A 25,132-nucleotide genomic window follows, 5' to 3' on the forward strand; every position below is an offset into this window, starting at 1 on the left:
CTCCTGCCCGCCTCTCCGCGCCCCCCCACCCCCCCCCCCCCCCCCCCCCGGCCCCAATTTGTTTGTTTGCTTTTTCCCCTGAGGCATAATTCACATAGGAGCTGATTTTCTTCCTGAACATCACAATGTATTTCAGGTGTTATGCTTAGAGCATCACAGAAACCGCAGAAATTGCAACCCACCTTAGAGCATAGCACTCAAGTGATTGCTGTTTTGAAAATCTTTGAAAGAGCAAGAAAAGACATTAGGGGAAAATACTAATTATCACGAGAGCGCAGTATGTGCAGTCCTGCTTGTGCTGCTGCATCATGGCGCCCAGTTAAACCTCTGCATGGAGGTTAATTGTGGACAGAGGGAGCAACAACTTGAATTATCACAATGTCATAACAGCTTTCAGCTGCCTACCTGAACCTGCTTGTTGTCTATACTACGTTTAAAAAATGTTAAAATGGTCATTTTCCTGTATTAGAAATTGGAATATAAAATTTCTTCTAATTTTAACTATATATAAAATTTGTAATGTCAACTCAATTTTGTTGATTAGATAGTTTGGAACCTAGGCTGACGCAAAGATGGTGTTGTTACTCAGAGTTGTAACTCTGAAGGCAAAAAAACAAACTTTCTAGTAAACTCCCCAAGAGCTTGTTTGACAACAGTTCTCAAGAAATTAGCTCGCCACGTTTGGGAAGATGGAACTGTCCTATTTGTGTGCATTAATGCTTGAAACCAGACATTATAAAGTTGAATTTGTGGAGTACAGCACTGATCTCTACTAAGGCAGTTCCTTGGTGTACTGAAGGCAGGTTTGGTACCTGCCAGTGTCATGCTTACCAATACCCAGTGTCATGCTTACCAATACAGCACTGAACAGGTGACAAGTGTCCCCATGTGTCCAGAGGGCAATATGTCGCTAAGCTGAAAGCTTTTCTCAATTTATGCAATAGGTCACTTAGTGACATTTTGGAAACAGATAGGAGTATTCCTGTTTTCATTCTAGGTCTCCATTCTAAAAGCAACATAGTAACTGTAGGAAATAGCGATGTAGTAGCTCTAGTGCATTTTAAGTTCTTGCAGTGGACTCAGATACAGTGAGGAGCAAACTTTTAAATAACTATCAAGAAGCAAGAGTAATAGGCTCGTGCAGAAAAGGCATCCCTTGGGTGGCAGAAAAGCTGTGAATGCTCCTGAAAGCATTACAAATGTTCACTCTTTTGTATAGGTACTTAAATTAGGATGTTGTATTGTTAGATGTGGTTCAAGCTGATGAAAGAAACTGGGCTTTACCTTAAATCACGCAGTCTAAACTGTGCCTTATTTTATCAAAGTAAATATTGTAATATATGAATAATAATGACGTTATTACTGAAATAATAAAGATGTAATTACTGACTTAGGATTTACTTCAGTGATGTGCCTGTAGCATTGAACATAATGTCATTTTAATAATGAAGACTCTTTCCTGCCTGCTTTCTTTGAGCTAGCTGGTGTACAAAGTATGTGGTAGTCAGTGAAGATAAATGCACAAGGATACCTTCTATTAATACTGGGCAAAGAATGAAATGGGTACTATAAATATTTTCAGTCCTAATAATTTCTATAGGAAGGATATAGCAATTCATGCAGTTGTTGATTAGCTTGTTTTTTTTTTTTTAATGTTCTCAGGGGCATTGTTACTCTCAAGAAAATTGTAATCAGGTCTTTCAGTGGCAATATTGAATTTAGAAAGTAAGTAGTTACTGGTTACAGCGCGGCTTCGTTAGTATACAGGAAAATCACTCACTCTGTGGTGATTAACATCTATTCACATCTTGGAATGCATTATGGGCTCTAAATTATCATAGAAATTAATGCAATCTTCTTAAAGGGCTTAAAATATGGTAATAGATACAGCATACTAGCACCTGCAGCTCAAGGTACCAAAGTTATTAAAGTTGGATATAATTATATTTATTTTGCAAGCATCTAAGTGAGGAGCAGAATGAGAAACAAAGTTTAATAGAAATGAAAAAGGCACTCAAATTCTTTTATTAAATAAGTCTATTGGCATTTCTGATGCATATGAAACACTTTGTCAAGTCCATTTTGCAGTTCTAAAAGGGTGGCAGAAAGATGGCGCTCCCTGCACTGACTTCACAGGAGGGAATGCAGATGACTGGGTTTCTCGATTTACACCAGTGAGCTGGGAGACAAGTTTGGTGCACAAGCCAAATTTTTGCAAGGCTGCTTCTTACCTGTTTGCTGTGCTTGTGTCTTTTTTAAGGGTGGGTCACAGATTAATTCTCTAGTAGTCTAACAGAACAGTGAGTGTGAAAAATAAACTGTGGCAGCTGTTCTCAGCTCAGTAGCAGTGCATGGTGGTGACCACAGAGAACATAAGGAGAGATATGTTGGAGAGGTCCTAATGCACAAGATGAAAGACGGAGGACCCAGAAGTATTTCTATAGTCCTTGATCCAGATGATTACTGCAGTGTTTGGAACTAGGTGGGAAAGGTAAATGCTGCTCTTTTGAATAGAAGATATTCACATGACACACAACAGTTATTAATACTGAATTGTGCATGGACTTACACTCTTCTTTAGAACAGCATGTGAGAAACAAAGTGCAAACTTGATGAATTTCTCGTGGTCATTTTTGGGTTTACACCTGTTCAAGTGGGGTTAGACCTGTGCTATTTTGGGTTTACACATGTGCAAGTGTTGTGCAGAAATAGACTACTAGAGAGGAAAGTAGCAGTACCTGCAAGTCAGAATTGGGGTGGGTTGGAGGAGACCTTTGAAGATCATCTGGTAAGCAGGTAAAATTAACTTAGAGGTGATGTTCTGCAGTACTTTGCTGATTTAGAGATGAGATGCGTGGATAAACAAGTAATTGACCTAAACTTGACTCCAGCTTCCATTCTTCAAGCAAATTAATGGAGCTAGCCAAGAAATAAAAGTGCTATTTTATGAAAGGTTAAGACTATATCGCAAGTGTAAAAAAAAAAAAAAAAAAAAAAAAAAAGTTGGATATCTTCAGCATTATAAATAGATATTTTCTTTTTATTGAGACTTTTTAGTGAATGAATCCCTGCCTGTCTTTACAATAACAAGAACACATGCTGACATTTGATACGAGTGTTCATTGCGCATAAAGTGAAGCGTGTACAGCACACTAAGTGCAGAATTGGAATGCCAGGAGAGATTTACAGATAACAGAAATTAGCAGAAAATGCTTCTTATTATCAGTACAGAAAAGATGCATTTTAAATGACAGCCAGATGCCTGTTTACTAGGATTATAATGTTAATGATAGTATTCTGTTCACAGTTCTGCATGCATAGCTACTAAGGTCACTGGGAACCACCCTGATCCCTTTCTCCCCCCCCCCTTTTTTTTTGATTTTTTAGTAAAATGATGGCTACTGCTCACAGTGCTGAACAATATGAAGGGACATAAAAACGGTTGCTATTTCAAGTTTGTGGGGTTTTTTGTTTGTTTTTTCTCTTAGACCAGGTACAGGAAAGAAGAATCTTGCAGATGAAAAGATTTTCATTTATCAGTACTTTTTTTTTTTTTTTTTCAATTTTCACAACAGTTCCATTATCACTAGAGGCTTTTAAGTGTCTGCCTGTATCATATGTTGATTCTTAATGAGACAGAACTAGGCTTCACTGCATAGGAATGAATTCAAAATCTTTTTCTTGGAGTGAAGTTTAAATAAAAATTTCATCCCTATGTAGGTGTCCTTGTTTTCCTGCAACACTTGAGATTTACTTTAGCTTGAAGGGATAGAAGAAATAAAACACACACACACACACACACACACACAAAAGAAACAAGCATTGCACAGAAATGGAAGTCAATAAACAGTGTAATTCTTAATTCATTCAGAAATTGGAGTAATGGTTTTGTAAAGTGAAATGACCAAATCCAATAACTAACATTCTGTCAGGGCAATAATAACGGTATTTGTATCTGTTTTAATTGGCTTTAACCTTTCCCATCATGTGCGAACTATTAAAAAATTGAAGAGGAAAGTATTTAGTGAGACAGATTTATGTTAGCTCATGGTTTGCACCATTTTAATGAGGTCAAAGCAATAAAGAATCTCAGCAGATCCTGAGGTCTGGATGATGAATGACTGTCTTCCTCTGCTGATACGCAGTGTTGTGCTCAAGTTTGAGATGCTGTTGGAATATGAAATACAAATTTCTAGAGCTGGGAAGTAGTCTTAAATGATTTTTCTCAGGAATATGCATGCAAAGGTATTTAAATAAAAGTGAAATAACTTTTGCTTCCTGGTAGGGGAAAGATTGAAGTTGTCGGATTAGAGAAAAAGTTTTTAACAAAAAACTTTTTTGTTAGTAAAGGTGTGTTTAACATAGAAAAAAATAACACATGCACAAGTGTGTGGATATGTGTGGGGGTTTACAGCAGTGTGTTCAGAAAATTGATCAGTTATCATAAGTAGTAAAGTTATGATGATAATTTAGTAGTTAATGTGCAGTTTTCCTAATGCAAGGTTGTACGTGTGATGGATAAGAAAGTGGAATTTTTACTGGAAGAGTATTTAGCAATTATTGCCCATTGATCTTCCATTAGTGGCTTTATTGATTAAAGATTATTTTATTCGATTTAATTGAAATATATATATTTCATCAAGCTTATTTTGGGCCTTATTTTCTCCATGTATTCTTCTTGTTCATTTTATTCCCAGGAAAAATACCTGAAGTATAGGTTTGGAAGTGGACAATCAGTGAAACCCTTGCATCAAACTATAATATGCATTAAAGTTTATTTAGCAAGGTGCACTATCTAAAAATAGAATTGGTCAAGTTATGCATGGTCGCTGACCAGTCTCATACGGGAAACTGAATCTGCCTAAGGAAGCAGTGTAGGTCCCCTCACACATGGGAGCGCTGCAAGATGGAGCTCCTGAGCACTTGCCTTCCTTTCGCTGACAATATCCTCACCTACTGCTCCCAAGGAAAAAAACAAACAAACAAACAAAAAACACTATAAAAATAAAATGGGTATTACTTTCTGTGACAAAGAACTACATTGTTGGTCTAAAAGTTTTATTAACAGCTCATATTTTTATGATACTTCTAAAATAGTGGATTATGAATGATGGAAAATACCCCCCAGCTTAATTGAGAACCATTACGCCTGGTAATTGCCAGAGATTTCTGCAAACAGCCGTTGTTCTCTGGCCTATTAACATAATTTGAATTTTTTATTGCACTTCATAATTATCTGTTGGAGTTAACAAACAGGCCCATTTGCTGAAGTGTTTAAGAACAAAACCCCAAATGGACTGCATCATGATATATTATTACTATTAACTGACCTTGCTGGAACAGATTTGTACATCAGTTTTTGATGGGGTCATGACTTCCTCTGATGGAAGAGGAGTGTGGATTTCTCATTTTCATTGCAGTAAGTGTAGGTAAAACTGGATCTTTTAAAATTGTCTTTCACTCTTTCTTGCATATCTACTCCATTTAGATCACGGTAGCATTTTAATGCGATCCCTGTGATAGCTGGAAAGAAGCACTAATTCTGCCTTGTGTAGTGAACAGATGAAATGTGTTAAATACCTAAGTTAGCAAGGACAGGGAACTTGACTTCTGCTTAGATTTTAAGGTTTTCAGATCGACTCCTTTTCAGTTCTGATTTGTAGAGAAAACAGGCTCCCTATCTGTCATTTTTCATGTACTGCAATAAATATTAATGGTCCCTCATGAGTTCTGCATGACCTATATAAACGTATACATTTTATATGTAAATATTAGTTCATGCATTTACTAAAATCACATATTCTAGTGTTGATTTCTTACTGCCTAAGTTGATGTTTCTGGAAGAATTGTTTTTAAATGGCACATGTTTCGTTATGGCTTTTGTTTCATACTTTTCTCTGACAACACCTTTCATTTGATGTTACTGCAGAATGCTGCACCCCCTCTTAGCGCTCCTTGCTTTCCTGTAAAGCATCTCGTGTTATTTGTTCTGCATGTCGTCTTTCATTGTAAAATGGAGTGACTAAGATAAACATGTCGGATGCGGGTTGCCATTCTTCTTGGTAATGATTGCGGATCAAGGCATGAAGATGAAGGCAGCTCAGCAGGCTGAGGATGTGGCTGCAGGCTGGTATGTGGCACTTGGCTGGACTTGCTGGGCAGGTTCCCTCTGGTGTCTGCTCGGCAGACTGGCGACTGGTCCTTGATCTTCTAAGTAAATACAAACAGCCCCACAAAGATTATATGAGTATCTTCAGGAAAACAGTGACATTGATTTGTCAATATTAACTATAGGCAAGGGTATGTTAGTGGTGAGGGAGTATTCTCCTGCCTCACAAATCTATCTGCAGTTTATATAATGCTTTTACGCTGGGTTGCGATTCTTCATAACTCTGGAGAAGCTCGGGAAGAGGTTGCACTGCTGCTCTAAACTAATTCGTAAAGTGCAGCGGCTGCTGCTTAATGTGCTTTTGTGCCTGTGAGGAAGATGTATATATAATGCAAACAGCAGCAGTTAGCTGTCTTTTCTGACACAGGTTTTATCCTTTCAAACTGAAATTCATTGTCTTATTACTATTATTTTTCCCAGCACATGATCGCATACAGCATACTGTCATTTGTAATAGGAAAACCTCCAGTGACAGCAAAATCTCCTAGTTGTTCCTATTTCTGTCATTCTTCTTTGTAGAAATTGTTTTAAACAGGTTTTTCTTCCTCGAGCGTTTAGACCTTGAGCCTTCAGGTAATCTTCTCAATTAGTCCCTGGGGCTGTAGAGAGACAGGAAAGTGCAATTCCCTTAACAGCAGCTAAAATTACAGGTTCAGGTTAAAATTAAGGTACAGGCTTTAAACAATCTGGTATTAGGGGAAAAAAGAAAGAGGATAAAAGAAAAGAAAGAAAGAGGATAGGAAGAGATAGAAATCCTGGCCATCTGGCTTAAAGTAAGGAGAGTGAAATCTGTGATCGACTTTTCAAGGACAATTATAAGTAACTCTTCATTTGTAATACTCTGGCAGGTGATGGCTCATGCTCTGTGCGCTGTTTCTGTGTCTGTCCCCTCTGTCTGTCTGACTTCCTCGGCACTCCCCAGGATTCCTCCCGTTACTGTGGTCAGACTTTGTAGGGCACAAAGGGAAAGTCTGAGGAGATTTGGGGGAGAGAGGACAGAGCAGTGGAGATGGGCAGAAAAGGAGCAGTCCTGTAAGTGTTTGCCTTAGGCCATTTGCTTATTTAATGCATTTAGCTATCAAATAATTTCACCCGTTACCTATTGCTTCTTTCTGTGGCAGAAACATTTTACATTTCCCTTTACATTCATAATTAGAAAGTGTATACCAGAAAATTGGTACATCTATTAAGAAAAAAAATATGTTAGTGATGAAAAGATAAGCTTTGCAATGAGCAAAGGGAAACGATTTGTAAGCAGGCGTAGTTTATTTGTTGTGTTTGTTTTAACTTTGTAGGAAACACCTTCCCAGTGAACGCACAGAGCCAGCCGTAAGCCCACCTTCCAGGCAGGGTGAGTGCCTGGGGCAGGCTGCAGGCCCGTGGAAGCAGCAAGCTTGGCATGTGCCGCGCAGGCCTCGGCCTGCATCCGCCTTTCAGTAGGCCCAGAGCTCTCTGAGGATTAAAATGACATTTTTTTGCTTCAGGGATGTTTTAGTTATGCGAGGTGGAGTGGATGGAGAACGTCTTAATATGTAAATGTTCTCCTATCACTGAAACTACTGAAATAAATATTATACGTGTGATTTTGTGATTCTTCATGTATGTTTGTTTGTTTGTTTGTTTTAAGGCTAGGCAAGACTTGTCATTAGTTAAACCTGAACCAGAAGTGTGGAGTTCTTGTACTGTCTATATGATAATTTTTGTTGTGGGCTGCCAGCTATTGTCAGCGAAGCAAATATATCCTACTCACATGAATCAGGCTAACTGGTTTTGCTTTGTAGACAATACTTCTTATTACCTGTATCTTGCTTTTTTTCTTTTTTTTTTTTTTTCTTCCCCTTAGATAAATCAGTATAAAGTAAAACATATGTCTTCCTCCTTGTGAGTCATGAGAAGCTTATTGGGAAAATATCTCAAAGGACACTTCTTAGGGATAATATATCACCTGTCCTAATGTGTGGGTATGCGTGTGCCTGTATCCACGTGTGTTTATATAATGTCAACATCTATGGTATACACTTCTCTTTCAAACACTATATGGATTTTTTTTCTATCAGCAGCATAAGGGAAAATCTGTAAAGTGGATCCTGTCTTAGCAGGGTTACCTGCAGTAACCCACAGGGGATAGTATGCAGCAAGGCTTCTTTTGCTTTTTGAGACTTATGTTCTGCTTGTCAGCTTGATTTCTCTCCCAAGCATTTAATATTTATTCTCTTAGAATTAAACTAGTACGTATTTTGTTGACAAGGTAGTGAAAGACAACCCATTTTAATTTTATTGTGCATTGTGCTGACCAAAAATATTGCTGAGAGGATTTTTATTTTTTTATATTTTTTTATTTTAAATACCCTACAGGATAGGACCACTGATTTAATACACCATATAAAATGCTTTCTATATTTTTTGGTCAGTCCTTGTCTCTGTTGTAGATGTGTTATGGATTTTATCATATGTGTTATGGATTAGGAAGATACTAAGTCTCATACTAAAGTGCTAGCAAATGAGCAGGGACATCGTGAAATTTTAAGAGGTGTTAACTACAGGCACGTTTCAGATTTTTAAGTCAGTTATCTTTTAATATTCTAAGCTCTTTTTATACTTCTATGATAGATGTATCTGTAAATTGTCAACCAGAGAAGAAATTCTTGTTTGTTTGTTTGTTTTCTGGTTTTGTGGTTTGTTTGCTTGTTTGTTTTTTGTCTCTATTAGAACTCATTTGTTTTCTAATATATATGCTATTGAGTTTTGGGGAGAGGAGTAATGAGGGAGGGGTGCCTGACACCCTTAAATCATTTAAAATTAAAGAGGAGGGAGGAATGGATAGTTCTTTAATCATAAGAACATTAACATCTGAAGACTAGCTCTCCTTATCTCCTTGTTATTAAAGGAGTGTCCTCTGTTTTTCTTACTAGTTTTTTACTTAAGGGATCTCAGGGATTGACCTGACTTGCATTTTCTTGCGTTGCGGTTGTACGTCATTAAATGTAGTGTATTTGGAAGAAATAAATAACAAGATTAACTGAATAAATTGAGGGTGTCACTCTATATAGTTTTAGCACATAAATGCTTGCATCAGATCTCCAGTTACTGTGCTATGTAAGAAGACTGTGGTGTTATGCTCCGTTATCATGAATGGTCTCAGGGTGAATTATGCAATCCATAGTGAACCTAAAAACTGGGATAGGATTACACACAGCAGGAAAGTTATGCAGGTATTGTTTGCAAAACCAGGTCTTACTATGCAGAAACAAGTCAAAGGGAGCAACAGTTCTTAAAACTTTTAAAAAATATAAATCGGTGTTATATAGAATAAGTACATGAGTTGTTTCACTTGTATTCAGCTACACTCTATACTGCAAAGGTTCTTCCTGCCCACTTTTGCGCTCTCACCACATATAGGTGATGCTATAGCAGTGCTGAAGGTAGGCGTGATGTGACCTGGGGTTTCCATTGTGTTGGCTGGATGTAAGTGGGAAGATGTCAGTGTATTTAACATAACATAATGCCCAATTGGTAGTTGGGAGAATTGATCTCCTTCATACATTTTTGAGATTATTTTTTTTTAACTGGGGGGAGTGGGGGAAGGAGGGGAGGCCTGACTTGAAGCCAGGGTACAAAAGAAATAATCCCAAACTACTTAAGTACCTTTTAATGTTCTCTGTCTCCTTTGATAGACTGAATTTTTGACAGTGGAAGTGCATACGTTTATATTCACTTCATCTTCCCTGACTGCTTTCTCCCTAAGCCTTCAGCTGAGTTTAGTTATGACTTATAACTTCAGCATGGCATTTGGGAAAAACAGAAAAAGTAGTATAAATGTAAATGTGAAAAGCTACAGCTCATTCTGTTTTTGAAATTGTTGGTGTGAAAAGATCTCAACAGTGTTTTATTTAAACAAGGTCTGCTTCAACCTTGATTGACTTGCAGTAAATTGCCTGGTACGAGAGGCAAAAGGAAGTGGATAGAAAAATGGCAATCAGCACCAAATGTTTCACATATTGATTGACAAGCACCAGAGATGTGCTGGAGTAAGATAAATTGGCTAACAGAGCCCATCTTGACAGCTCCTGAGATGGGAAAATTGTTCCTGTTAATTTGCTGCTGGGACCTTGTCATTTATGGGGATATATATTTGAGTGCCTTCTAATGGTGTAAACAAACTTTGGATTCTGAAGTAGCATATTTCAGCTTCAGTTGCTTTAATTCTTCTCTGTCCATGTATTTCTGAGCTGTAGTTATAAAGTGCTTTAAGATCGAAAAGATGAGAGAAACTGTCATTATTTTAAAGATACAGTTCATGCTGAAATACAGAATAGCACATCCAGGCTATTCTGCAGTCTGGTTGATTTTAGTAGGACTTTTCTTTACTGATAAGTACAGAACAGAGCCTTGCATTTGTTTTGAAGGGAAGAACATGTATCCCGATTTTTATTCATTCGTTTTGGCAAATTTAATTGTAACTATAATTAAAATATTTCCTACCTTTTTAATGTATCTAATTTTGTGCTTGCAAATGCCTTTTAATAAGGTTATAGGTTTTCTTAGTACTGCAGAGTAAAGCTCCCTTTCCCATGGAGTAGTCTTTCATCTCTGCGATTTCCTTTCATTAAAAGGAAATTTTATCTTTTTAATTTCCTGTACTGCTCTCCCAGTGTGCCAGTAATTGTGGCGGTACAAACCAGCGCTAAAACAGTCAATGGTCTGATAGCTGTTGTGTTGGAATCTGCCACTCTGAAAGATTTTATTTGAAATTAACCTTCTCATGTACGAAATCAACATTTTTCAGCTTTTCTGTGAGATATGTGCAGATTCCAGTGTTTATTTAAGGTGTGGCCCACAAACAGTAAATTGTGTTTTCCTTTCCTTCATAATTTATATTCCTTTTCTTTATTTGTATCTACTTCTCAGACTCTAAACTGGAAATTAACTTTTCAAAAAGGGAAACATTTTAAACCTTATTCAATGGGGGGGGGGGGGGAACAAATTTTTATCTGCACTTAAATTGCTCATTTGCAAGTGGCTTGGTAGTTTTGTCCATAATCCTATATTTGAACGCTTTTTGTGTTCTCTGTCTTCTTCAGGGAGTAGTCAGCTTTACTGGAACACATCAGAGAGGATTTAAAGGGGCTAAATAGGCCTTGCTCCATATTAGTGACGGTATTTCATTTCCCTCTTTGATTTTTAGCTGCAGTTTAGCTCCAAGCTGAATTTCCAGATCTGAGCGCAATGGACCGTTCAGAATTGACTGAATAGCAGCAACCCAGTATTCAAGTCAGTAAAAGACTTCTGCTGGGGGAGCTTCTCTCCGTGAAAAAGTTTTCTAGGACTCTTGGGTGAAATCCTGGCTGTGCTGAAGGCAAAAATACAATTTATATTGACTTAAATGGAGCTGAGATTTCACTGAGGCTTGCTATTAAGTTGTGGAATGTTCGCTCTTGAAGCAGGATCTCTTAGAGGCTGATAGATTCCTCTAAAGGCACGCATGTGTTCAGTGTAAAATATCATAACATTTGTAGAATGCAGTAAATGTTTAAGAAAAAAAGATGTTAATCTGCCCGATGATACAGTAAGACACGAGGAAGGTAAATGCTTAAGCACTTTTGTGTTCTGGAAAATTCCACCCCTGGCTCAGGTAGCTGTGAAGTCAAGCCTTAGTTTCCTTGTACACCCAAAACTTCCTCTAGTGTCATATGGGCTGTGTAAAAAAGGCAAGGTAGGATCTTAAGAGAGAAGAAAACAGACAAAGCAAGAAAACAGCAAGCACCAAGATAATATCATGTAAATGTAAGTATCAGTGTTAAGAGGAATGGAAGAATAATTCCCGTCGTAGTTATATTTCTCTTAGTGCACCTTAGTGTCTCCCAGCACTAAAATACAAACATCTCCAGAGTGTATCGCGGCAGATGTTTAGCACTAATTCAGGAGTGCTTAACACACGAGTTTAGGAACTGAAGAGGAATGCCAGATGCAATCTGTAGGTGTAACTACGAAAAGAAGACTTGAAAAAACAAAAGCTGAATTAGCCACAATATAGCACTGGCACTGCACTAGATGATGCAGCAGATTTAGAGCATATTGTTATCTTCCTTAGCATTTTCCATACTACTGATCCTGTGAAGCCTTGTGTTAATTTTACATTTGTTCATTAGAAATTAAAGCTGCTTTTTCAGCAGGTTGCAAAGAGTTAACACATATTATCTGATTACTATCCCAAACCCATGTGTTAGTAGTAGCTGTATATGACTTTCACAGACTTTGAATAATTACAGGTTTGAGTTTTCTCATGTTTGTTCAAGATCATGTTATTTTTCCCATCTAGTAGTATTTTTCCCATCCAGGCACCTGAATCACTAATTGTTGAAAGGTTGCTGGAAATTAATTTCTCTAATAGAAATAAAGCCAACATCATTCATTATATCATCATGTGTGGAGACGGCATGAGTGGATGTTCAACACTGTTTAGAATTTGAATAATAAAGATAAAGGTAAATAGGAGTTGTTTTGATAGTTGAAACAAGTTTTTATCACATCACAGTTTAAACTCTCTGTCGCTAGAATAAAGATTGAATAAACTATTTGTACATTCATGTGAGGAGGTAGATGTCCTATGGTGCCTGGTAATTACCTACCTTGGGTATAATTACAGTCCTTTCGTTAGTGGAATTCCCTGTCATGAATGCTTTGCTCCGTATGAGTTAAGAAGGATAATAGGAAAATGTATTTCTTCCCAGTTTTTAAAAGCTGCACATACTATTAAGTTACTAAAGATGGAGAGTCAGTCTCGTGTGATGGTGGCTGTAAATCTTCAGGTCAGGTTCTTCCCAAAGCATGCCTAATTTTAGATTGTCCTTTTTGTCCCACAAAGAACAGGGAGTTGATGAGTTGTAATTTAATGTCAGTTATAGTTCATATGGTTAGTTCAGTAGAACCTTTGTTAGGGAAGTAAATTTTAAGCAAGTTCATGTGATTTTCATTCAAGTGGATTTGCCTGTTTCTTCTTGCTCTGATTTTCCTGTCTAAATCGGAGGTACAGTGAGATTAGAGAATATATTTTGACTTTATGAGTGATGGGAAAAAATCACTGAAACAAATTACTGTTTTCCAGCTATGAAAGTATCATTAAACATATGCCAAGTAATCAGCTTGCTAGTGTAATACGTTCAAGAAGGAAAAGAGTTTTCTAATCTTATTCACTGTTGTTTTTCCCAAGACAGCAACAGCTTTTATAAAATGAGGATTATATCTTCTCATTACAGAATCTAATCTACCCAAAAGACATTGAACAGCTGCAAAACCCTGACATCTCCTAGTTGTAAATTGTTTTTATTATTTATCTTTGTTTAACTAAAAAGGAAAGAGGTATCAGATGATTTAACAAGACAAGAATTAAGTGACATTAGCTTTTGACAGCAGCAAATTATGCCTTTACATACTGAATTGGTTTAGATCGTTTTTAAGTCATGACTGTCTACTTATTTTTAATATCCAAATTCCATAAAACTGATATATTTTTTTAGATGGATTGCCTGGGAAAATTAATTTAGCTTTGACTTTATGCTAAAAGCCACAAGAGAAATGATTGATTTCCAAGTTAGTCTTACACTTCTGCATAGATTTGAGTAATGATAATAAATCATTACTAAAAGCAATCTCGCATTTATACAGTGACTTTCATATTCAAGAACTACAAATACACGGCGCTTTAGGAAATAGTAACCACATGGAGGTGAGATGGTTTAAGGAAGATAACAAAACCCACGTAAGCTTGTAGAATGCATCCATATTAAAAGGGGGGGAGAGAGAGAGAGAACAGCACTTGCTGAATCTTCTTTGTTCCTTTTCTAGCATCTACAATTCTTAAAATGTATTCCTCTGTGTGTGCAGTAAATGGTTCTACCTCAGAGGACAAGGAAAATAAAATGTTCCCACTGAATATGCTCAACATTGCACTTATTTCCTTTTTTTTTATTATTATTATTATTTATTTTTTTATTTTTCCTTTTTGGCCATTTATTTTTATTTTTCTACCACAGACAATTTTTCTCATAAACAGTTCCTTGTCTTGTGGCAAAGTCTAACTAGAACTACAACTGTAAGCCAGAGAGATTTTATGCATTTCTTTCATAAAGAACCTAGGTTTATTTTGTGTTGTTTCAGGGCTTTTCTGCCTATTCACCCTTTATGATAGGATTGCTTGGAATGTAAAAAATATAAAATATAATGTGTACCTAAGAACAGTTAGCTTTGAGTTTTAGGATAAAACTATTCTTTTTTTTTTTTTTTTCTTTAACGTCTAGAAAAATCCAAAGCAACATTCTACCTTCTTGACTATTAAAATGCTCCAAATACATGGATAAAATAATGATTTCTAGAGTCATGCTTTCTAAAGAAATGTGTTATTTTGCCTATTGAATATGAATTTAAGTGTCCTTTAAAACTGTTTTATGCAGTATCAGGTCCTCCTATGTCACTGTGCTTCAGATTTTCAAAAGGGGGTAGAAATTTTGGCAGAGAACATGTTAATTGTGTTCAGTGGCCTTTTCTATAGGGCTTTGGCCCCCATGGAGGTGATTTTGCTTTTCATTGTCTTTCACAATGGCTGTAGAAAACCCGTGTGGGGCTGAGAGCAGAGATAGTTGCATTGCCTGCCTCAGGGAGGGTGCACATGTTGCTTGCACTGAGCTTGGCCTCAGTATCACCTCTGGAGGTGCTGTGAAGGTAAATGCTCCCCCTCACCCTGAACACAGCAGGGGCACGTGTTGGGCTGTGATGGAGCTGGGCCTCAGGAACACTGGTGCTTGGCTTCTGCTGCTCCTGGGACCTGCAGTGTGATCCTTCAGCTTCAGTGCTCCTTAAAATCGAAACCCCACCAAATTTAATTAAAAAAGAGAGAGAGAAAGAGAAGAAGAAAGGTCTCAAGGCTTCAGGGGCCTAAGCAGCAGAAGAAACGTGGCTCTAGGTAGCCCCAAGCAGGGAAGTGGGTGGTATCCAGCCCCCAACATATGCAGCCATACGGCTGTATTTGCAGACAGAGATATTTTTCCTTTGTTTTCACTCCATCACACTATTGCTCTGACTTCATACTTTTTTCTTTTTTCTTTTTTTTTCTGCATAGCAAAAGTTTAGAAGAAGGCATCTGGGGTACTGTTCAGTGGGAAATGGGAGGGATACCAAACCATAGGGCCGGCTTGTCTTTCAGTTTCACTGTTAGATAAATGATGATGTGATGGTATCTATTTCATCCTCAGTTGTCCCTACTGTCCTTTTTGATGCCAAGAAATGTCTGTAGGCATCAGTAAACAGGTCTGTCTAAGGATATCAGCCCCATGCTTTGGGAAGACCTTTTTTTTTCTCCTTTGACTCCTGTGAAACAGACTCTGCAGACACTTTTCTTACCTTGACTGTGTTTGTTTGTTGCTTTCAGAGAGATAGGAGCTTCAGTACTTTTCTTCAGTGATAAATCTGTCATCCAAAATCTTGATTTATGTCTATCTTTTTCTGCAGTTTTTGAAGCTTGTTTGCCTTAGAGTAAAAATGCAACAGGAGTTTAGGCAAAAGGAAGCAACTTGATGCTGAAGAAAGCGCTCAAAAATTTATCAGATTTCTCTTCCAGTTTTCCATGTATACTTCACTTTGGACTACGATTTTTTTGTCTTATCAAGTTGAAGCCTGATAAAACAAGGGTTAACTGAGGTAGCTTCACAGATAAATCAGCACTGCTGCTTGCAGGGTGGGTGAACTGTTGGGCGGTGCCTGCCCTCTCCCCGAGCCTGCCGAGCTCTGAGAGCAGAGGACTTTCTCCCCTACTTTGCCTGCTGGGTCTCCACGCTGGCCTGCAGAGCACTGAAGTACAAATTCCTTTTTAGCTACAAAAATAGATGCTGTTACTATACAGAAAATGGGCAATTTTTCCCGTTGCCAGTTAACTGTAGTCAATTCATCAAATACAAAATATTGATATTCCTTATGCCAGTTATGATGATATATATTTGATTTATTAAATGCGACTCTGCTTGAGAGTGCCCAGCCCATTGGGAAGACATGCGTTGCACAAATAGTTGAAGGAAGTTTTTTTCATGCAAGAAAGCAATTATTCTGTGCAGGAACAGGAGAGTGCTGAATGCGCTATACCTCAGGAACATTTCACCTCATCAGCTGCCTGCCTAATTTATAGTGCTTTGCACTGCAGAAACATGCTTCTTATGGTATCTAGCTGTTTCCTGACACATTTAGCAATGTTTCTCACTCTTTAAAGTGAACTAAACATTGCTGACAGTGTAAGGGCTTCAATTAGGCTGAGCTGGAAATGTAGTCAGAAATGTGGTGTGCTCTGTAGGTAGAGGGAGGTGTTTTACTCCTGGAAACAGGGTCCTGCTGAGTGCTTCTCATGGTGCTTCCACTCCGTGTTCTGGATGTCCTGTAAGAATGGGGCTTCCTCAGAAGGAGAAGGGTCTTTGTTATGGATGTCCTAAGCCTTAAAGTGAGATTCATCTGATGGGAGAAGTTGGAGAGTGTCATTGCAGATGATACAGATTTGAGATCTGTATGTGGCACTTGGATTTTTTCTGATGACAAACTTTTGTATTGAAATGCCATTCCAATTAGGAGTGTAGAATGACAATATACAGATAGTGATCTTTACCCTGAGAAAATCAGTGGCAAATTGTCTATTAAACAAGTCTGAATTGGTCCTTTAGACCTCTTAGAATATTGCTCTTTTTTGGAAATTATGCATACCTCCTTAAGTGTGTGTGGGTAAAAGGATGTATGAATATATATCTATGTGTGTATATATATATATAATTATTGTTCCTATTATGTTGTTCTTAGGTAGTAATATTACAATTAACTGAAGGGGTTGCTTAAAGCATTTCAAGATGCGTTTTTGTAACGGGTGTTACACCATGCCCACTCATGTCAAAATTCTTAAATTTCAGTCATTTTTGACATGTTTCCTGCCATGCAGCATAGTGGAATATAGAGGCCAGATTTTCACACACACGTGGGTTTTATTCACCTGCAAAACTCCATGGGTCTTTTGAGAAAGGAGGAAGGAGTATGGAAAGTATATCTCAAAAATCCTTCAGAAACTGATAAGCAGTCTGGTTCTCTTCTTTGATTGTCTCATATGTATGTATAATAATGCTAGGAGTGATTGCAACCAGTCCTTTTTCCTTCCTGGTGATGAGTTGTGGTCTCTTAGGCTAAAAGCATTGGCAGTATCTCTTTCCCAAATGTATCGTTGTGATTAAGAGGAACAGAATTCTTCTTAACTGTCTTACAAATGTCTGGACTCCAGACAGTCTTCTCCGTAGCCCTGTTGCTGTGTTACACCACGGCCACGCATGGCAGGTTCCCACTAGTAAGCCTGTAACCCGTTCTGACCCTGTCACTTACCCAGCTACGGACTCCCTGGATGGAGATTGCCGTGCTTTTGGGTCTCATAGCTAATGATGCTGTCAGGGACATCACTTAAACAGCCTCTTTAGATGTAAGTAAAAGGAAATGTCGTTCCCTCTAAAACATGAAGTGATTGCTCGAGTCCAGAAACTTGTCGTTCAGGAAGGATGTGATCAGGACTTGGCAGCCAGTGATAGACTTCCTAGGCAATTTCCTCTGCTTCACTGCTCCAGACAATTCACAACGGAAAAGTTCCAAAACCACAGCCTCATTTTTCCTTTTTCAGGCATACTTGAAGGTGCCAGTGAGGATTGTCTGAATTCTGAGACATCCAACAAGTCAGAGGACAAAGCCCCTCAGTGTTCTCAATTTCACTTCTGTTCCTGTTGTACAGACCAGTTACAACAGCAACTGGTTAACTACCACTTGTAATTACTGTTATGTAAACTACTATCCTAGAGTTCAGAGTTGAAGCGAGTTCTTCTGGTGCTTTCCAGCAGCAATGGTCAGCCACTGCCCCAGCACTGTGCACAATGGATGATCAGACAGCAGCTGAGGCTGCTGCCCGTGTCCCAGTACCTGGCTCTGGTAGATCTGGGAACTGCAAAGATTTTGTCTGCAACTCAAAGCATTCACTGATGCCACATATCACTTACTGGCCTCCAGACATGCCCAACATCTACTGAAGTACAATTAGATGATTTCTAGCAAAGCTTGTCACATACCCTAAAGAACTATATTTCTCTATTGGTGTAAAGGACCTCAAATTCTTCCTTTTCCTACAACACTTCATCTGTAAAACTAGTTTCTTTAGATATAGACCCTGTGTATTTTTGTCCAATTCTTTAGATACTCTTATGAATGTTTCAGTTGCTTCATCAGCTTGGACTAAATGGAAAGCTTGACTTCCTTGCATGTACTGTTGTCAACAGGAATGATTTTTGGGTACAGATAGAGAATCCTAAGTTCCTGGTTTCATGCGGCATTCTTCCCTGCAGATTCTTGAAAGGTTAGGCGGGATGAAGCCAGAATGACTGTGATAGCTTTGAACTAAATGCTACATTGTAGGACTTCAGACAACCGAGGAGCTTACATCATTATTTTTGCCTCTGGACTTCACCAATGCAGTCTGAATGCTGATGTCCATTACATGAATTTCCGCTCCCAGTGTGATACAACTCTTGGCCTTATTCTTCTAATAAGATCTCTTGTATGCAGTCCTCTCCCTCCTAAAGCTCATCTTCAAAGAAAAAGACATTGACCTTGCTCCAGTCACTCCTTATCACTCTGGCATGTTGCTCCAAAGAATTTTCTAATTTTTACACCCCTGGAACTTTTCAAAACATTAGCAATGCCTTATCCTCATTCTTGTATGCATTTGAAACTTGGAGTTCATAGCACTGTTTCATTTGCAACTTATTCAACCGCTTTCTCTCTGTGAAGCTGTCCTTAACGAGAAATCTTTCTTAAAAAGAAATCTTCACATCAGTGTCTGATCTGCATACTCAGCTTTTGTGGGTGCATTGCAGGGGATGGTTGCAGACCTGTGGCATCATTACCAGCTACAAGCATGGCCTGATTTTTGAACGTTGACTCGAAGGCAGATTTTAAGCCTCAGGGACTTAAAGTGTAGCAGTAATTGAGGTGTCATTTCCTGGATTGATGAAGAGAGATGTGACTCTGTTAAAAAGAAAAAAGCAGAAATAATGTCAATGTTTGTCTGCTATATAATCTTACCAGGGGCGGGGAGAGAATATTAAGTTGTAGATAAAAATAAAACAAGAAAGCCCTTGCAGAATGAGGTGCCATGAAGCACGGAAGCCCAAAGCCATCCCAAATCAGAACATCCTCCAGAAGATGACTTATCACGTTTATCATTCACTTTAAAAAGTAAGATAAGTGACAGGAGGTAGTAATGAGGAAAAGAAAAAAAAAAAAAAAAAAAAAAGGAAAAGGGTTGTTGTTGTTTGCTTGCTTCTTTTGAAAAGGGCCGCAGGAATACTGTATTCACTATTTTTGTGCCACACATGAGTTAATGCAGTATGAATACGTATATGAACAAATATTTGAAGAACTATTTTTTTTTCCTATTGAATTTGTAATGCATCAGCTTTTAGACTTTGGCTTCCCTTTTGTAGCATTTGTGTGTGTTTTTCTTTGGTTATATTACATAATTGCATTACTGCTGTCAATAGAAGTATCCATTACATAGGATTTCTGTCAATGCACAATGAGATAAAAATCTTATATATAGAAGCTTTATCATATTATCACATTAAGAGTAGATATAAATTGTACCAATTCCTATTTTACATTACAGATTTGATTTCTGAAAGGAGCTGCGTAACAAGAGACTGATGTTTCCATATGTCACTATGTTTTATAATACTGTAGCATAATGTGTGTCCCATAGTGAAATGATGAGAAGTTAGAATAATTTTGAGAGATGGGAGGTTTCAAAATATGTTAAGGTATGTGCAGAAACACAAATATGTCAAGGAACTTCAGGTTTACAAAATTCAATCTGTTCAATAACACATTGGACTTATTTGACCAAGATAATAATATTCAACAGTATGGAATTGAACTTATTATTTCTATCTTAAGAACGTATAGTAACAAATGTTATTTATCATTTTGTCATGCTTCTTATAGCCTAACTGCATATGTTCAACTCTTTTCAGTAGTTCTACAACCGATCTCTCAGCTGTGGTCCTGCAGATAGTTACCCTTTAGATTCATTTCCTAAGGAAACAAAACTTAATAAGTTTTCTCTCTGCACATGTGTTTTTCTGTTCCTTTTCAGTAATTTTTCAGTTCAGTTCACTTCCTATCAAATTTTACAAAAGGTTGGGTGTTTTAAGACGTTCTTATGTGTTACAGGGAGTAGGGGGATGGAAAGCCAGAGAGAGAGAAGCAGCACTACTAGAGCCCTGCTACTAGAGAGAACGGCAGTGCTGGGAGTTTAGTAGATGCCAAAATCAACCTGACAGAAAGATCATGAATGCCTCAACTACAAGAAAAGCTTTAATCACATTTGGCAGCTTATGAGAAAATCTAACCACAAGACAGATTGACAATAGGTTCCATGGCTCACAGACATTGATGTTTTTCAATTAACACGTACTTCTGGACAAACCTTCCTCAGGAGCCAACTTCCCACCAAAATAATGCAATGTTTTAACAACTTGATACCTTCTGTTTCATCTAGGCTACAAACAGAAATGTAGTAATTAGAAATGTTACCTTGTCTTCAGGGATTTGGGCTGTATTATTTCATGAAGGTAACAATGTGATTAGCTTTCCTGGCAAAAGAATAGTTGGTGTTTTTTCATCTGTCTCAGTACATTCCAGAAAAAATGTACCTAAATTTCTTTAAAATATTGTATATGATGTGCACAGAAAGTAAATTCTTTTTTTTTTGTTGTTGTTGTTTTATCTCATCACCTCACATGTACAACATTTTTATGAGTATGTATTTCCTTATGATATGATAAATGAGGATTTTGAATACGTAAAACCTCTTCATTTAATTTCACGATGTTGAAGCAGAGCCAGAATGTGAGAATTAAATGCACTGTGTGTACAGTGTCACATTCTTGTCAGAGGTGTGTCAAACCTCCAGTCTTGCTGCTTGTTTCGTACATATTGCAAAGGAATAATTTGTTTTTTTCAACTACATCCCTTGAATGTTTAGGTTATGTGCTGTAGTGTTTCGTAAGAATAGCACAATCATGAGTAATAACAGTAATTATTTGTGTCATCAATATTAGAATTATTCCTGGTAAATGCAAGTCTGCAATGAAAATACTCAATTCATATTGAATTTTCTCTAGCATAAAAAAGGGTAGATGAGGGTTGCTGTGGAGTCGCTTAAACACGTGATAATATGCCGCATGATAACTTGCCCATTTGGTGTTAATTTATCCACAGTTAAAATAATAAAAAATAAGCTTAACAGTCACTTGCCTATCTCAGGGTGTTGTTGTTGTTCTTGTTTTAGTATTATTTTTTATTTTATTTATTTTAAATCTTCTGAAGATATGAAAGCAGTTCATGCTGTTTGCTGGTAACAACAAGCAGTAAAAAAAAAAAAATTAGTATCTATGGGTACTTTCAGTTGATTGTTCTTCCCCAAACATAATTTATATGTAGTCATTGGAATTTTTTCACCTTTTTTTTTTTTTTTTTATAAATATATTTAATGAGATAAACCTTAGTGTAATTCCTATAAAGTAAGGGGTTCCGGAAATGAGGGAGATGTAATCAAGCGAAGAGCCAGCATGCATTTGCTCTGTTACTGTTTCTTTAAAAGTGATGGAAATAAGGATGCACCATTTTATATAGTTTTGCAGTGTTTTAACATTTGTAGCTAGTATGCAGCAGATCTCTCTCTGCCTTGCAGACTTTGGCAGGATTACAGAGGTCATATTTTCCTATGTATAAATTATTCATGAACAATTTCTCCAATGCACTAGATAAACTTGCAGAAGTCAGAATGCATGTTTCTCTTACTCCTCTTGTCCCTATAGCCAGTCCTATTTTAATAGGCAGTGCCAAAAAAAAAAAAGCTGGCTTCATCTGTGTGCATTTGATGGAGTGGAGTGATATGAAGTTATAAGAGCAAAGTTCACAAAAGCAAAGAATAAGTAAGAATTATAATTATTATTATTTCTTGGCTAACCTGATACCACTCGTTTAATTAACCAAGTACATGTTGTTACAGTGGGCTGAGGTGTATAGTGCACATTAAGGACAGGGTTTCATAGTTAAAAGTTCTCTCCCTGGAGCACCATTGTAGAAAGAAATGAGAATGAAAGGACGTGAAATCCTGGTGCTTCCAATGCATATTACAGCTTAGCCCATGCCTACAAATAGAAAAATTCAGAGGTGGTTACAGATGTGTGCTGTAATTCCAGGGCTCAGCTCGTTATAGTCCTCTTTCTCAATGGTCTTATTCAGCCAAAGAACTATTGCTGTGGAAATTCATTTGGTGAAAACATATAGCTGATGTGCTTGTGTCTTGCAGTGTTTGAGAACAATTTGAGAACAGCCTGGTGCTGTGGAGGGAGGGATGTCCAGAATGAGCTCACAGCCCAGCTGCTCACAGTGCTTTCAGTATGACGCAAAGGGACGAGCTCGTACTAGTGGAGAGGTTTTGTGACTGAGCAGCGGTGTGTTATTTGGACAGTTATAGTAAAATTACTTGTTTGTTTGTTGTTTTTTTTTTCATTACATTCATTGCTGATCTTTGATCCCTGTGTCCTCTTTCCCAGGTCGTCCCATTCCACCTACATCCTCGTCTAGCCTTCTCCCATCTGCTCAGCTGCCCAGTTCTCATAATCCTCCACCAGTTAGCTGCCAGATGCCATTGCTAGACAGCAACACGTCCCATCAAATCATGGACACCAATCCTGATGAGGAGTTCTCTCCTAACTCATATCTGCTAAGAGCATGTTCAGGGCCACAGCAGGCTTCCAGCAGTGGTAAGAAAAATTGCAACCATATGGAGTTTGTTTGTGACATGTTTGTGCTGTTTTTATACTTTTTTGCACGTTCTTGCATCACCTCAAAATTAAGAGCATATATGGAAATGAGGCAAAGAAAAATCTGAGTTTTATTTCATTGAAACTTTTTTGTAAGCACTATATATCATATGTTTTTTCTCTGTTTCACTGTAGAGACCTTTTTAATTGTAAGAGTGTTATAAGCAGTGTAAAGTTATTACTGAATGCTTCATCCAAGGAATTTATTTTTCAAATAAGATTTATTGCTTATGGATGCATCTGGTAAAAGAGGTATACACATGGTGGTCCTTTGTTCTGCGTAGGTTAGTCATCTCCTGATATTGGTGACTAGGGTCTGTATCTGAACACGCGTGTTGCTTCTGCAGTTGTGTGTCTGCTCTTGTTTCAGAATCTCATCCTCTAATATCAGTGTCACCTTTAACCAAGTTACTGATACTTTCAGTAAACTAAATTTTGTTTTTCAGGCCCCTGTTTTAAAACATTTGCAGCTCTGCTATCAGTCATATATTCTGTAGTGCTTAGAGTTTTCCCTTCTCTCCCTTCTCTCCCTTTTATTATTTTTTTTAAACAAACACGTTTTCATTTTGACAGGCAATAAATTGAGGAATGAAAATGCAATCCCTTTTTAGAATTCTAATCAAAACAAATAAGCCTTATTTTTTTGCTTATATTTCTTGAGCATAAATACCTGTTGTGGTTTCTGTCTAACTAGAAACTCTAAGTTCATATCTGTAAATGGTTATATCTTAAATGCAGTTTCTGACCTGCTCAAGGTCTCTTTCTAATGCACAATACAGGTCTGAACAGCATTGGATCCACTATGTGGTGTGGAACTTTTTGCCTTTGTAGGTGCATACAGTAGATTTAAATGATGCCCTGTAAACAGTGGCTGGTGGTGGGAAGATGAGGCAACGGGCAGAAGTTGAAAAATAAAAGATTCAGAGTGGATGTAAGGTAAAATGTTGTCCTTAAGCATTGGATTGGAATAGGTTGCCTGGGAAGCCTGTGTAGTCTCTGTCCTTGGAGGTTTTCAAGAACATAGTTAAAATCCTGAGCTACCTAGTCTGACCTCAGAGCTATCCTGCTTTGGCAGGAGGTTGGATTATGGGCAACCTGAGCTGCCTTCCACCTGAAGTGTCCTTTAACCCTATGATCCTTTTGCTATCTCAGGTATTTTAAAATGGACAAATAATAATTCAGAGACTGAGCATGTTACCTTTGTTTTGAGACTTGAGGGTGGAAAATATATGGTGTTTTGTTTGCTTTTGTTTTAGAGAGATTTGGGATGATCTCAGGAGCTGCAAACCTCAAAATGGGAAATTCAGTAGAAACTATAGAGATTCCTAAAAAAAAAAAAAAAAAAAAAAAAAAAAAGGCTATGTAGATAATGTTCTATTTTTGAATCAGCATAGCTTCTGTAAAGGTTAGTACTGTCTTAGAAACCTTCATGAGTTCTTTGAAGGGGTTAGAGATTTGTGAGTAAGGGTGATCTAGTTGATGAAGTGTCTTTGTATTTTCAAAAGGCTCTCAGCAAAATCTGTCACTTAGTGCTTTTAAGGAAACTAAATTACTGTAGCGTAAGAGGGAAGGTCCCTGCATGGTAAGTAGCTGTTTGAAAGGCAGTAAGCAGAGGCTGGAGTTCCCCAATGAATTTTCATGGTCCTTGAAGATACCTGGAGAAGATGGTGAGCTGTGGGAAGGAAAGGTAGATGATGACAGGGCTCTGAGAACAAGATTAGACTGTGAAGAATCACAAAAGGATGTTGTGAGACCAATTAACAGCAATAAAATGGCAGAAGAAATTCAGAGCAGAGGAAAGTGATGCTCATGGAGAATGCAGTTCTGGTTTGCAGGTTGGTGATGGACCATTACCAGTCAGGAGTAAGTTCTTGGGGATATGTTTGCTTCTTCTCAGAGCTCGGGAACAGGTGAATGTTGGCAGCTGAAAGAAAGAGAGAGAGAGAGAGAGAGAACAAAAACAGCACATGGTTTGGATAAAGGATGTGGTCGGTCAAACAGCTTAGAAGGGATTAAA

At 37.7% G+C, this 25,132-nt stretch overlaps 1 protein-coding gene across 3 annotated transcripts in view; it reads left to right on the forward strand.

The window, feature by feature from the left end:
- The window catches only part of TENM2 (teneurin transmembrane protein 2), an 895,032-nt gene that overhangs the window by 647,850 nt on the left and 222,050 nt on the right, over window positions 1-25,132 (forward strand). For all 3 annotated transcript variants that reach the window (XM_032196709.1, XM_032196710.1, XM_032196711.1), the window contains one exon: window positions 22,846-23,055. In XM_032196709.1, coding sequence (XP_032052600.1) covers window positions 22,846-23,055 — 210 coding nt within the window. The remainder of the gene's footprint in view (window positions 1-22,845; window positions 23,056-25,132) is intronic.

Source organism: Aythya fuligula, chromosome 14, assembly GCF_009819795.1.
Source record: "Aythya fuligula isolate bAytFul2 chromosome 14, bAytFul2.pri, whole genome shotgun sequence".
NCBI lineage: Eukaryota > Metazoa > Chordata > Aves > Anseriformes > Anatidae > Aythya > Aythya fuligula.